Here is a 14,949-nt window from a genome sequence, read left to right on the forward strand (position 1 = left end):
ATCAATGTATTAGAAGTTTTATGAAGAAAGTGAGATGAACAAATGAATGATCACAACATAATATGATAATATTAATAACACTACCATTTAGGAAAGTTTACTACACACTGGAACTGTTGAAGTATTTTTGTATATTTTTTGAAGCTTTTCAAAAGCCCTAGAGTATCCCCAACTTATAAGTGATGGAACCAAGGATAAGAGGGCTGACACCACTTTTCCAAGGTCCCTCCACTTGGAAAGTGTCAGAGGTGGGACACAACCCCTAGTCTGTTTGATGCTACTGACCATATCCTTAGCCACTAGTCTCTTACTTCCTCTTGTCATACGTGTTATGATAGAGCGGGTGGGTGTTAAATATAATGAGAGCATACAGCAATGACACCCAGCTGAAGGAGGGTCAGAAGCCACTGAGATTTTCACATAAAGAATAAACCTTGGTTTGATATTGAACCAAGTGTGGGAAATAGAGAAAATGGCAGAAGCTCCAGAAAGCCCAGCAGCATAAAAGCATGAGAAGAGAAACTACAAGCCCTCACTTGCAAGTTTGAGGAGCCTCACAAGATGAAGCTGGAGGGGACAGCAATGGTTATATCTGTGCTATAGTTTGGATATTGTCCCCTCCAAATATCACATTGAATCACCCCAATGTTGGGGGTGGGGCCTAGTGAGAGGTGTTTGGGTCATGGGGGCAGATCCCTTAAGAATGGCTTGGTGTCATTCTCATGGTAGTGAGTTCTTACTCTATTAATTCTGGTGAGAGTTGGTGGTTAAAAAGACTCTAGCATCTCCCCACTCTCTCTCTTGCTTATTCTCTTACCATGTGATCTCTGCATATGCTGGCTCCTCTTCACCTTCCAAGCATGAAGGGAAGCAGTTCGAGTCCCTCACCAGAAGCAGACACTGGTGCCAGGCTTCTTGTACTGCCTGTAGAACCATGAGCTAGGTAAATCTCGTTCCTTTGTAAATTATTCAGTCTCAGGTATTCCCTTGAAGCAATACACAACAAACTAAGACAATGAGGAAGGGTCTTGTATACCAGGCAATGGAGAATTGAAAGTGTCCTGGGAGTCCCAAGCAGACGATGGCAGATTATATGTAAGAGGATAAAATGATCTGGTTTACATTTTCCAGGGAGATTTCTGAAGGAATTTGGGAGATGGAGTAGAGGTGATGAAAGTGGAGAAGGAGGCATTGGCAGTGTCTCACAGCAACAGGAATGTATATAAGAAGTAGTGGTATTCATATGTGGGGAAAAATTTGATACTGAGTTAGGGTGGGAGTGAGGGAAGCTGAAATGTTGGTCTGGTTTCTGATTTTGTCTCCTGTAGTATTTTTCTTTTATCAGTCACAGACACTGCACATCAAAGCCCCCTTTATTGCTGTTCTAAATGCTAGGCCCAGTAAGAGATTTATCTGCCAGCAGCATGTCCTTTGCTGAGTCTCCTGGAAGGCCAACCCATAGGAAAATCACTGACCTTCAGCTCCTTGTGGATTGGATCATGATGGGACCAGGTAATGGGTGGGATGGAGAATCCTGAGAATTTGGTTCAGAGGAGAGGAGGTGCTGGTTCAGAGAGGCAGAGTGTGCCAGTGGTGAGGTTCTTAGACTTTTGGGATATTATTAGATTGATGCACAAGTAAACTGTGGTTTTCAACCTTACGTTTAAATAGCAAAAACCACAATTACTTCTGCACCAACCTAATAATAAACATTGAGATGGAAGTCAGCAGTGATGTGTACTTTTGATGGATAAATAAAGCATTCAAAAGGGGAAAAAAACCACTCCACCATGTATGAGGTCCCTCATATCATAAAATAAAAGGTACTTGAGTAGTACTCCAAAAGAAAAAGTAATCTCAGAATAAAGGGCACTATTTTACAATGCATGCGTTTTACTAGAAACTACACAGCTGCTACTTTTCTCATTTACCTTTTGGAAAATAATTTTAGAGATTGTTAGGACAGAAAGCAAAGTGTCAGAACACCTGGTTCCTGGCAAGCTCAGCTACACTCACTTGGTTAACATGAATCATCCTCTAGGACACAGCCTAAAAGCTACTCTGACCCCCTATGTCTGAGTCAGGTAGCCATTCTCTGTGTTCGCTCAGCACCTTGGACTTCTCCATAACAGCAATTATCCAGCTAGCTATTTATCTTGCTGCAGGAAATTCCAAAAGGGCAGAATTACGGGTGTCTCGTGCAATGTTCAGTGTTGTACTTCTAGCATCTGGCACTGTGCTTGGCACATGGAAGGCAGTCACAGACACTCATGCACAAACTGTTGGATGAACAGTCACTTCCCTAAGATCTTCTCTTGGGGTACTCCAATCTCTGTTTTGACAGCCTCAGAAACTCAGAGTTCATTTATTTTCAGAGCAGCCATTAAGGCATGAGGAACCTCTTGCTCAGTAAGGAGGTGCAACAATTGAATTGTGATGCTGTGTTCAAAAGTAACACAATAGTAATGTAACTATCTTATGTCAGATGATCATTTTCGCAACTGAACTATAAAGTTCAAGGGCCTACAGCTCTCTTCCCACTACTTCACTTCCTTCTTGGAGCATCAAAACCACAATTGATAAATAACACAACTGACCACATTGAGCAGAATATGCACAACTCGCCGACAGCCCTGTGATTTGTCTTATGCTTAAAGAACAACTAAGCAAAGACAATCACATCTCCTTCATAAGCTGCAGCAGTCACAATGTTTTAGGAACAAAGGTTATTTCAGAAGACTGCATAGTTTGGCTCTAGACTTCAGCCATGTAGGCACATAACTGATGTGAAGGCTAACTAAAATATAGTAAGTTTAGAAAGGATAGATCAAGAATTATATAATCACCAACATGTGTTAAAATGGCAATGTCTAAATTTTAATCTGGACCATAGCCCCATACAAATCACTTAACCTTAGGCAAAAAACAAATTTATTTAAAATTAAAATAATACAGTCCATATAGTAGATGTAGGTCCCTCTGGATGACCTTGAATAAGTCTAGTAACTTCTACAAATTTGGGTCTCCTTTGGGGTTAAAGAGAGACAACTTTTAGAGAGTCATGTGATGATCAAGGAGTTCAAGTATAGAGAAATGATGCTAGAAAGCATGACATTATAAGTCAGGCTGTCAAAAGTAGAAATAAATTCAAATAGATTTTTGGAAAGAGGATGCCACATTTTGAGCCTGAGGGAAAATAAAATAGCAGATATGTAGACTGCCCCACTATGGGGGACCATCACAAGGCCACTGTTGGGACTTGAGAAATATGAGTAGGATTTTTTCTTTCAACTTGCCACAGAGCATAATTGTTCCTCATTACCACATTGAACACTTTGTACTCAAGTAGATACAGGGGCTGGTCAATCCTTTGAAGGCAAAGTCTGTCTCTTATATCCCTTGGTGTCTCCAATGCCAGTGCATGGCCTTTTTTCTACCTTTTAAACGTTAAGCCCTTCCTCTGTACTTTAGTTCTATTTTCCACTATCCTGGAACCAGGATTCCAATGTCTGATTTGAGAATATCCGTGCATGAACAAACCTCAAATCCTCCCACTTTACAGATGGAGAATTTGAAATAAGAGAAGAAAAGTGTCTTACTTCATCCTGGTCACTAAGTTCCTGGAAGAATCTAGTCACTTCCTTCCTCATGCTTGGCCAAACCACTGGCAAATTGTATTTTTCTACCATGGATCCTCATGGGAAAGAAACCAGCTTTACATCTCTCTTACTTCACGATTTTGTGGAGTTATAATCACCATTGCCCTCTGTGGCCATAAAAACAGTTCAGTAGTTAGAAGTGAAGTTCAAGGCTAAGAGCTGCAGTTGGCTGTCTCAACTTACACAAGTTTGGAATCAAACACATCAGAAGCTTGACGTGGAGACAGTGCTCCTCCACCCTTCACCACCAGGCCACTAAAACAACCTAGAACATGGAAAAGAAAAAGAAAGAGAAGAAAGGAGAAAGGAGGAAGACAGAAAATGCTCCTCTGAAAAATGGGGAAACACGAGCATATTCTTGTTACGCAAACAGACCCGTGAACAAAATGCACTGCTGTTCACACACTAGTTTTGTGTTTTCAGAAAGTGAGAATGGAGGTGTGGAGGTTCCCTCTCAGGAGGTGGAAAACTGCCCAGCAGTAGGTTTGAAGGAAGAAGCTGAACTGTAACCAACTTAGGAAAATGTATTTCAGTAAAACAAAATGTACTGCTGTCTGTCAGTTCAACCCTCTCTCGCACGCCCACCAGCTTTGTTTCCAAACCTGGAAGGGCATCTGACCAAGTGCAGAGGCTGTCATGAGTGGTCAGTGTCATCAGTGGATGCAGAAGGGAAATTGAGAGTGCCGAGCATGCCAAACCCAGGGTGGGAAAAAACCAATTGCCTCCTACTGAGGCCCTTAAAAGGGCACCAGTACTGCCATCCATCCAGGCAGCTGGGGATGGAACAGGGAACACATTTGGGAAGGGGATGAGAGAAGGAGCACCTCAGATCCTGGCATGTTCCTGACTTCTCCCCACAAAAGGGTTCCAACTTTTGTCTGTAAACTTTGAGAATACAGAGTATGCTGGGGCAAGAGCCCCAGGCCAGGAGAGAGAGCCTTGGTTGGTGTAGTCCTGAGCATATTATGGGTATCCTCCTGGCTTCCTGGCTTCCAGTTCCTTCCGTACTCACTATTCAATGAACCCCAACTTGGAATCCAAGACATGCCTTTGCTTTTTTGCTGGAAATGCTTAAACTTAGCGTGGCATGCTGCTTATCTCTTGGGAAAATGAATACATTAGCATTCAGTTTATACAGGACTTTTGGAATTAAAAAAATATTTAAAAAAATGAAACCTGTGGGTGATAAAATAAAAGGGCTTTTGGTAGTAAAGAGTGGTTGATTAGGTTACTTCTGTCTCTTACTCCCACACTGAGATTGTAGTGAGGGGGCTCAGGATTGAAAAGGGGCTAAGAATTTCGGAATATGTACAATAAGAAGCCAGAAGATCTATCAGAGGAGTGAAATTCCCAAACAGCAGCAGCAATAACAACTGCTATTTTCAGACCTCACTATGTGCCAGGTGCTGTCCTAAAGGGTTGACTGTGTATTATTTCATCCAATCCTCTAAACCACCCAATGCAGTAGATTGTTACTTTCATCCCTGACTTTACAGAGGAGGTAACTGAGTCTTTGACAAAGGAAGAGACCTGTGCAAGGTTACAGAACTGTTAAATGACTTGACTGTAGTATGCTCTGTCTCCAAAACTTGTATTCTTATTTATTTGCTAGACTGTACTGATCTTCTACTGTTCCTCATAGGTCACTGTTTTGAGCTCCTTATTAACCTCATCTTTAGGGGTCTTGAGCAGTTCTTCTTTTAATTCAGTTCACCTCTCTATTCTGCTCTTAAGACCAAAGTGATATGTGTGCAAGGCTCACAGATGGAACTTGTGAGTAAAGGTGGACTTTGTTCGAAAGAAAAGCATGAAGAAAACCCAGACTGAATCAGAGAAAATCGAACCATATGTGCAAGTATGCCTGAATCTATATGTCTGTGTATCAACCCTCAAGCAGGCATGAGGGCTGGAGATGGTAGAAACATACAGTAACTTCACCTGTCTGGCATATCTCTCGTTATGATCTATCCCAACATTGCCTGGAATGGCGTTGTACAGAAATATGTCCTTTAACAATGCCAGACATTTGGGTCATTTTAAAAATAAGCCAGTGTGTAAATTCGATAACTCAATGAGTTTGATAGAAGTTATAGGGTCTTTATTTAAAAATACCAATTCTGTGGCTAGTCCTCTTTAAAAAGTGAGTATTTCAAGAATGAAAATAATCTTAGCAAATGCTCTCAATTTGTATGTGGCAGTTTCATCCAGGCCTGTTTTTATGAGCCTGTAGGAACACAGCCTCTGTAAAACAATGTTGACAGGCAGGAGATGGTGTCCACATGTGCACGCAAGAAGGCAGGAGACTTTTCTCCAGCACCTACTACGTGCCAGGTACTGTATCATACCAGGTGTCTCACACAGATGACTCCATTTGAGTGTCATGACATGCCACAGGATAGCTCTTATCACCCAATTATTACAGATGAGAAACCAGCGACTCTTACTGAGCAATGTGCCAAGGTCAGACAGCTAGTGCAGAGCAGAGCCGAGATTCAAACCCTGATCAGTCTCTAGCACGCATAATTTTTCCACCACACCAGACCTGACTCCTGTTATTGCTTTAATGAATATTAGTCACGTTAAGTAAACCCTGATATTCTGATTATAAAATTCCAAGCAATTTCTTTTACATGATTACTGGAAAAGAATGAACAAAGTTACTGAAAAAATAACAATGCCCCCTTTCATCTGCATGCTGGTTAACTCTTCCCAGAACTCTTTCTGGGATATTATTTTATGAGACCCTCATGGCAACTGTGTGATCCAGGCAGTCAGATACTATTATTCCCTCTAAATAGATGTGGAATTGGAGGCTCAGAGAGACTAAGAGGCTTGCCTAAGATTGCATAGCTAACAAACTGCCCAGCCCAGGCTAGAATCTATTTCACCTGAATTCTTTCATTCTAACTCAGCCTGAGTTTTCAGTGTCTACAATCTGAAGAAAAAACTGTGGAATCTACCTGCATGAAGCCCCAACAAGACTCACATCTTTCTTGCATCTTCTCAACATCTTCCCACTTCAATTTCTTTACCCCATGTCTGGTCTGCCCACCAGCTCTTTTCTATTATTACAAAGCCTGCTCATGCTAGAAGCCTATTGCGTCCCTTCTCCATCATTAAACCTTTCCTAACTTCTCCAAACCACAGTGATCCTGCCCTTTCTCAGAGCTCATGGGAGCCTTATAGGCTATGTGGTTTACAGGGAAATTAGTCATCCGCCCTCTTGCCTCCTCTGGAATGACTGTAACAAAATGTCATTAAACCACAGGATACAAGCACCTTGAAGACAGAGATTATATCTTGGACCCCTACAGCATTTATCACAGTTCTCTGAATACTAAGGTGTCTTTATAGAATATGGATGATGGGTAAGAACATAAACATACTAAATATAACCTTTCCAGGTTTTAAGCTGGTGTCTAAGGTGTCTATAGGAAGCAGTTGAAATAGCACGGGAGTAGGAAGTGAGATCCTGTGTCTCCATCGCAGCTCAGCTCCACTCTCACTGGGTGGTTTGCATCAGTGTCTGCCCCTCCTTGAGGGCTTAGTCTCCCCATATGCAGCAAGAAAGCACTGGACCAATCTACTGTTTCATTAAGCTCTGAGAGTCCCTCATTCAGATTGAAAAGGAAGGGGAAAGTAGGAAGTTTATGCTCCATGAGATCAAATCAGAAATTAAGTAGGAAACCCCACCCAGAGAGGACAAATCAGTCAGCAGGCCCTGATTAGAGCAGGGGAAGAGGCTGATGGGGGCTATAGCTGCCAGCAGAGTGGTCGCGAGTGACCTCAAGACTTACCGCAGCCTCTTTTGTGAGACTTCCAACAACATTAAGTGGAGTCCAAAAGCAACAAGCACAATACCTGGCCTCAGGAGATTGCCCTTGTTACATTAAATAATAGTAATAATAATAATAAGAAGAAGAAGACAAAGGAAATAATTCCCAAATAATAATAAAGAGAAGACAAAGGAAATATTTCCTTATGAGACAACAGTGTGTAGGGAAAGTGTCTTTTTTTCCACCCATCCCATTTTGTATGAGTAGATATTCATGAACAAAGATGAGTTCACTTGAGGGTGCCAGGGCTTATGGTTTGCAAGGGTCCAAACAGGAACTTGGTTGTTTTGTTGCAATATCCTCTCTCATGAGGTAGCTACAGTCTTCAGTGTCAAATGCTCCCAGATTTCCTGACACTGAAACTTTCTATTAATATCCAGGTTTTCCATTTCATTTATAAAAGGGTGTGTGAAGTGCATTCTACCTGCATGTAGACATCTCTAATGGCTGCAGATGAAGTCCTGCCTCCCTGGCTATTCTCCACCATTGTAGAGAATGGCCACAGTTCACCTGGAGTGTCTTTTTTCTAACTGGCTAGTGTCACAGCAAGGCATTTACTGCTCACACAGACTGCTTCTCCCAGCTGGTACTGTAGACCCTTCCTTCACACCAGTGATTGCAGTGGGGTGTTTACTTCTCTGTCTTACCCATTAGGTGGTAAGCTCTGGGAGGGCAGTGATTGGGCTGGCACAGATAGAGCATTCAACAAATATTTATTGAGAGAAGAAAAGGACAGAAGGAAGGGAAGGTGGGAAGAATGTAGGGAGGAAGGAACAGAGGATTAAGCCTAACATTAAAGTTTTCCATGAGATAAACTGAACTTTTCTCTGCTCATGGTCTAAATCTCAGCCATAATAATCCCTTAAACTCCATGCTTTCTTCTATACACCACTCCTCACCCTCTCCACTGCCTGGCTTATGCCCTACCCTCTGCATGGGCTGGCTGTCTCTATGCTCCGGACATCTCTGCTTGCTCATGCAGATCGACTCCCCACCCTGCTCTGTGCCCTTGGGAGGCTGGCTACCTATGGCTTGCATCAACAGGTTCCTTTGTTTTGTGACTTCAGTTGGATTCATCAAATGAGAAGCACTGGCAGGAGACTGGCAGGCAGAAAGAATGACAACATGGAATTTACTCTCCTAGTTCCCTTCTGGTCAGGTGGCTGTAGGCTGGCTACTTCCCTTGCTGAGAGCCACAGCTGCTGCCAGGAAACCCTCTCCATACAGCCCCTCTCTCTGGGTCCCATAACCACTTTCTCCTCTTGCCCCTACAGGCCAAGGGAGTAAATGGCTCTCCATGGTTGCCCACCCTAGAGTATAGTGTGAGGCCTTGTTGGTTATCCTTAATCCTGCCTACAACATTGTAAATAGCTTCTCCTTGAAAATAGCCCCTCCTTCAACTCTCCTTAATTATTCTGTTTGAATGTGCCATCTGTTTCCTGCTAGGACCCTGACTGATGCAGTCTGCATCTTTACCTCTCAGCAGGCTGCCTATTCTCAAATGCCTACTCAAATAATGCCTCCTCCAGCTGATTTGCCTTGTTTTCCTAGTCAAATAAATCTCTGCTTTTTAGGTCTCCTGTCCTACTATGTGCCGCTAAATTTACAAATTAGAGTTTCTTATGTTTCTATATGACTTTCCCACTAAAGTGGAAGCCCTCAATGGTGAGGAACATGTCCAACTCATTGCAACACTCCCAGTGAAGAGCAGAATGGCTGGTGGGATAGACATGTCCAATAAATGCCTGTTAAAGAGAAGAGAAACAGTCAACATTTGGTTTTCTGATATGATATGGAGTAAGATATTTCTGTGCAGTGCTCAACCCCAAGACCACAAGGCCACTTTCTCCACCAGAACTGTAATCCCAGCTATGGCCTCATTATGCATGGCTATCAGTACTGACTTGCATGCCTCTGATGAAGGGGAGCTCACTCACCCACACACAAAGCCCTCCCCCAAAAGAACTATTTTGACTGGAGATGATATCATCTATTACTCAGCTCAAAGCTGCCTCCTGTAATTGCAACACTCTAGTCCCAGCCATGGCCTAGAAACCATATAGAACAATTCTGTGACTTTCCCACAGGATAGGCCTTCAGAGCTTGAGGTGTTTGTGTCATGACCAAGTAATCATGACCCTCTCTCCCTCCCTATCTCCCTCCTTCCCTTGCTCCCTCCCTTTTTTGTTTAAATTCACAAAGCAAAAATTTATCTGCAACCTTCCACAGGTTTCTGTCTGCACACAGGAGAGCTGATTCGGCCAGAACCCAGAAAACCCCAGCCTCATCAAGAGACGACACGTGGCCTGGTGGGCCTCACCCAGGGCACACAGCTTTCCCAGCCAGCAAACAAACAAGCCCTGGTCAAAGCGGTCACAGCTGGCACATGGTCGCTCACAGACACTCTGGGCATGCATTCCCGTGACTTAGAAAAGACGAGGCCTTTGGAACCTGCCAGTGTTGTCTGCTGATTATGAGGTATCTGGAACCTGGGCCCCTCCACACCAGCGTGGTGCTCTGCAAAGGTCAGCTGCTCTTCATCCTGTCTCAATGATACACAGTTTTTTTCCCCAAAACTTTAGTAGCGCCACTCTCCCTATCACCTGTCTTTTAATTCTGCCTCTTATTGTTCCTTAGATTAAAAAATACCCTTCTTCCATGGGAGGTCTGAACCTAGTCGTCCTGAGTTTGAATCCAAGCTATCCATTTATTAGCAGGTGAGCTTAAGTAAGTCCTTTCATCTTTCTGAATCTTGAATTTTCAAAGCAAAACAGGGCTAAGGGTACCCACCTTTCTGGCACTTGGCAGGTGCTGCATAAACATTTGTTGCATGAATGAATGAGTGAATGAATGAGCAAATAAATGGATGTGCAAATGAATGGATGACATCCAAGTATGTCCATTCTACCCCACACCCATTCTGACCAGGCACAGACTCTTGGGAGTCTAGTTTAGTGGAGCACACTGATCACAGACTTGCACTTGTGATTTAGCCTAATGATTTTCTTGACCCATGAACTTAGCTAAGTCACTCCACTCTCTAAATTTCCTCTATTTCCCATCAGTCAGATGTGAATGTTAACCTCTGTGTTGACTCCCCTGCCAAGTTCTGGAAAGGCCCAAGTTAAAGCAGAGATGACAATGCACTGTGATCTGGAAGAGACTGGTCACACACCAAGGCTTCTCTTCACATGGACTGCTCATGTCTTGGAGCCAAGGTGAGAGTCCAGGGGCCCTCCTGGTGCCAGGAAGCTGAGCTGAGGTGCTTTCTGACTTGCTGCCAGGCAGGGCATTCTCCTGCCAGCATCCTCATTCTTTTGCACATAGGTATTTTGTTCATGTACAGGAGGCCCTTGCTCTTTTGAGAGAGACATAAAGAGAAGAGTCAGCAGAAAACCTGCAGAGGTCGGCAAATGTGCTCGAGCCATCAGCAAGTCCAGGGTCCTGTGTGTTGGACAGAATAGAAAAGTTCAGTGTGAATCTGGGAAAAACAAGAAAGTGGATATTGATGGTCTCTCCGGCTTGAATCTAGTTCCTCCAGGTCCCACATTTAATACAGGTTACTCTTGAGTTCACCTTTAAGTTCTACTTTGGGATTACTGGTTATAGTTGATAGCAATGGCAGAGGCTAAGTGAGGCATTAGACCAAAGGACCCCTTTTCTGTCCTTTTTTTTAGCAGTAGATGAGAAATTCCCTCTGCCTGGAGTGTCCTCCCTTCTTCCTCCACCCAATCTCTGATGTCAAAAATATACCTATTCTTTTTTCAGGTAAATTCTATTGTGTATATTTAAGGTAGACACGATGTTATGGGAAACATATAGATAGTAAACAGTTTACTATAGTGAAATAAATTAACATATCCATTATCTTAAGTCACCCATTTTCTTTTGGTTTTGTACCAAAAGTACTTAAAATCTGGTTATTTAGCATGAATCCCAAATACAGTTCAACCTTACTTCCTATAGTCCTCATGCTGTACACTAGTCCTCTAGATTTGTTCTATTATACCGATTGTTTTGATCTTGTTGTTCATTAGATCTCTAGATTTGTCTAACATCCTTCAAATTAGAGCTATTCTTGAAGACCTTGCTCAAATGTCACCTCTCTCAAGAAGGCTTCCCTGATATAGTCAAGCTGAAAATCAACTTTTTCTCTTTGACCATCTAGGGCACTCCCTAAACACAGCACAATACCTTTCATTAGACAAGTAATGACAAACATACTATTGAGAATTAATGATGTGCTATAAGAGAGTGTAGTTTATACGTCTCCTCTCTATCAATCCTCAGAACAACTTGACAAAACAGGTATCATTATTTTCCCCATTTTACAGATGAAGAAACAGCTTCTAAGAAGTTACAAAATAAGGAAGTCACAGACAGCTGAGACCATGGGGCCAGGTTGTGTAGCCCCATGTGACTTCAGCTCTTTGAGCCTGTCTACCAGAACTTTCTGTGATGATTGAAGTGCTTCATATTGCTTTGTCAGTATGGTAGCCACTAGTCCCCTGTGGCTAGAGTACTTGAAATGTGGCTAATGCAATTCAGGAATTGGATTTTGAGTTTTATTTAACTTTGACTTAAATTTAAGTAGGCACATGTTGCTAGGAACTACCATATTGGACTCTGCAACTCTCACCTACTCTATGTCATACAATACAACAGCTATTTGTACTCAGTTCATATCACTCAATTTGAACTCTGGGCTCTTTGAAAAAACAGGGCTCTCAGGCTTCCTTCATAGCTCATGGTAGGCACTCAGTACCTTTTTCTGTAATAAACTGTTTGCCTATGGTCTCCACGATGACCTGAGTAGAAGAGTTGCCTCAATCACGAAGCTTCTGGTTGAACCAGAAAAATCCCCATATCATCCATGGACCTCAGGTGCCTTATCTATAATATGGAGGACATCAAGTTCAACTTTCAACAGGGCCTCTTTAGCCCAGTAAGGTCTTACCTGTGTGGAGAGTCGGGGTCAAAGCAAGTCTGAGTGACATCGGTGATTTTAGGGTCACAGCACTCTCCACCATCAAAGTTGAACCGTTCATAGTTGCAGTCCATGTCACACACCCCGTTCTGTTGCTTCTTCATGAAGGCGGGGTGGCGCAGGTGACGGCAATCCCCGCCGTCATGGCCGGTCAGCGTGTGGTTGCACTCGGGGTCACAGTTCTCATCTCCGATCTTGCTGATGTCACAGTTGGCCAGGATGAGGCGGCGGCGAAGGGAGGAGTTGCTCACCTCCAGCACCTTCAGCTCCCAGGAGATGTTGTAGTGCTTGAAGGCCTCAGCCAGCTGCTGGTGCTGGAAGTCCACCTGCTCACGGGTCACCATTGGGTTCCCATGATCATCTTCATAGAGGTTGACCACGCGGTAGCGCACCACCTTGGGCTGGCGGAAACTCGGGAGCTGATTGTAGCTGGTGATGACCTCTGTGTTGTCACACAATGTCTGTCCGCACAGAGGAGGCTCCAGACTCGTGTCCAGCAGAAAGCCGTGGGCATTGCTGAATTCCACTTTGGGGCTACTGCCATCCTTCATGGGGGACCAGGCATGCTTCACATTGTCCCAGTTCTCCTGGAGGAGGAGTTGAGGTAGAGCAGCGTGGGTGCCGTGGGTTTCCATGTCAGACAGTATCTCCCGCTGAGTCCTGGCCACCTTCCACAGACTGAAGTGCTCGATGTAGCCCCGGTAGTTGTGATTCAGGGCACTGCCCCCTAACATGAGCACTTTGCATTTCTGGGTCAGTGGGCTGAATATGCCACCCACTTGCTCCCCAGAGGTAGCCACCTGCGCACCATTTACATAGAGCTTCATGAACTGCCCATCATAGGTGGCAGCTAGATATACCCACTGGCCTGGGAGGTAGCTGCGGTGGGCATTGATGGTGGTCACTTGCCGGGCCCGGTCTGTCTTCAAGGAGAAAAAGTAGCGTGGGTCTCTGTTGCCTTGGTCACTGATGGTGTGAATGCCCACGACCCATCCTCGGTCACGTGAGGTATAAGAACATTTGTCATACAGCCCTATGTGGCCCCAAAAGAGAAAGATTAATAAATAAAGGATGGAAAAGGAAGGGGGGTTAAGTTATTTTTCTCTGATAAAATTTGTATCAGGTTATCCTAGACTCATCGCTTTCCAACTGCTCTGTGGGATCCTAGCAGTTGCTAACGGTGCCTCTGGGACCACCTCGAGGGCAAGGCAAGGGCTGGAGGAGCTGAGAGAGTGAATAAGTTGGGTTTGGGGCATTCTCATCACAACTTTAACCTGTGAAGTGTAACTTTTATTAGTTTTGAATATGAAGCATACAAGAAAGATTTTTGTTTGAAGAAAGGGTATGTCACCTAATGAAAATGCAACAACAACAGCAATAATAATAAAAATCTGAAAACCATTTTCCAAAGCTGTTGGATGGGGAAGAGGACTTTGTAATTAAAAGGGTGTTTTAAGTGTAAGATAATATACACAGTGAAAGGAGAAACAGAGGGAGATGATAATGAACAGAAGATGCTCATTTAGAAGGGAGGTCCCTGCCACAGTTACCAGAACTTTGAGTGCACATCTGCCATTAGCAGTCATTAAATGATCAATGGCATTAAATTGTCAGGAAAGTTGGGGTATAAAAGTGAAGGTCAGGAGCTGAAAAGCTGGAACTTCATTCTCTAACAGGAATCTTGCCATTTATCCCCAAAGAAAGAAAACACACTTCAGAGCTAAACTAGAAAGGTTTTCAAAGATCATCACCACCAAACCCTTTGTTTGACAGGTGAGAGAGCTGAGTCCCAGAGAATAGAAGGCATTTGTCAAGTCACAGAGTCATTGACAGCATATATATATATATATATATATATATATATATATATATATATGTATATATATGTATATATATTAATAATGAGCAAAATCTCCCAAGCCTCTATGGCAGGCCAGACATTGTCCTAAGGTCTGTATATGCATTAACTTAATCCGTGTAATATCCCTAAGATGGTGACATTAAGTTTCCCATTTAACTGATGAGAATATGGAAGTTAAAGGAGATGGAGAGACAGGTTGAAGGTCAACTGCTTGGTAAGTGGATCTTAGATCCATCAGACCCCTGGATTCACCATCCTAGGCACTAATTTTATAGCAACTCCCTCTGCCTCACCAAAGTCATCAGGCATCTGGGCTATGCCACCTACCTGGGGCATGTCACAAATTTGAGTTCGATATTTGAGGAAGTTCCAGGCCAAGCATCTCTATAGTTACTCTGGGAACCCCAGGAAGTAGGTTAGGGGATTCTCTCTGGATCTAATTATCTTTATGCTCACCAACCCCCATTTTCTAGCCTTTCCGGAATATACCCAGTGTCCTTGGCACAGACAAAGTTGTTGGATGGGGAAGAGGACTTGCCAATTAAGAGTGTATTTTAAGTGTCAGATGATGTATGAGGCCAGGTGGGAGAAAAAAGAGAGGGAGAG

The 14,949-nt window shown here is 43.4% G+C and overlaps 1 protein-coding gene across 1 annotated transcript in view; it reads right to left on the bottom strand.

Moving 5' to 3' along the window:
- PAPPA (pregnancy-associated plasma protein A, pappalysin 1) overlaps nucleotides 1-14,949 on the bottom strand; it is a 247,651-nt gene that overhangs the window by 201,305 nt on the left and 31,397 nt on the right. Inside the window, exon 2 of the mRNA XM_011950062.1 lies at nucleotides 12,453-13,515. Coding sequence (XP_011805452.1) covers nucleotides 12,453-13,309 — 857 coding nt within the window. The 5' untranslated portion in view covers nucleotides 13,310-13,515. The remainder of the gene's footprint in view (nucleotides 1-12,452; nucleotides 13,516-14,949) is intronic.

The sequence above is a fragment of the Colobus angolensis genome, unplaced genomic scaffold (genome assembly GCF_000951035.1).
Source record: "Colobus angolensis palliatus isolate OR3802 unplaced genomic scaffold, Cang.pa_1.0 Scaffold301, whole genome shotgun sequence".
NCBI classification, from domain to species: Eukaryota; Metazoa; Chordata; class Mammalia; order Primates; family Cercopithecidae; genus Colobus; species Colobus angolensis.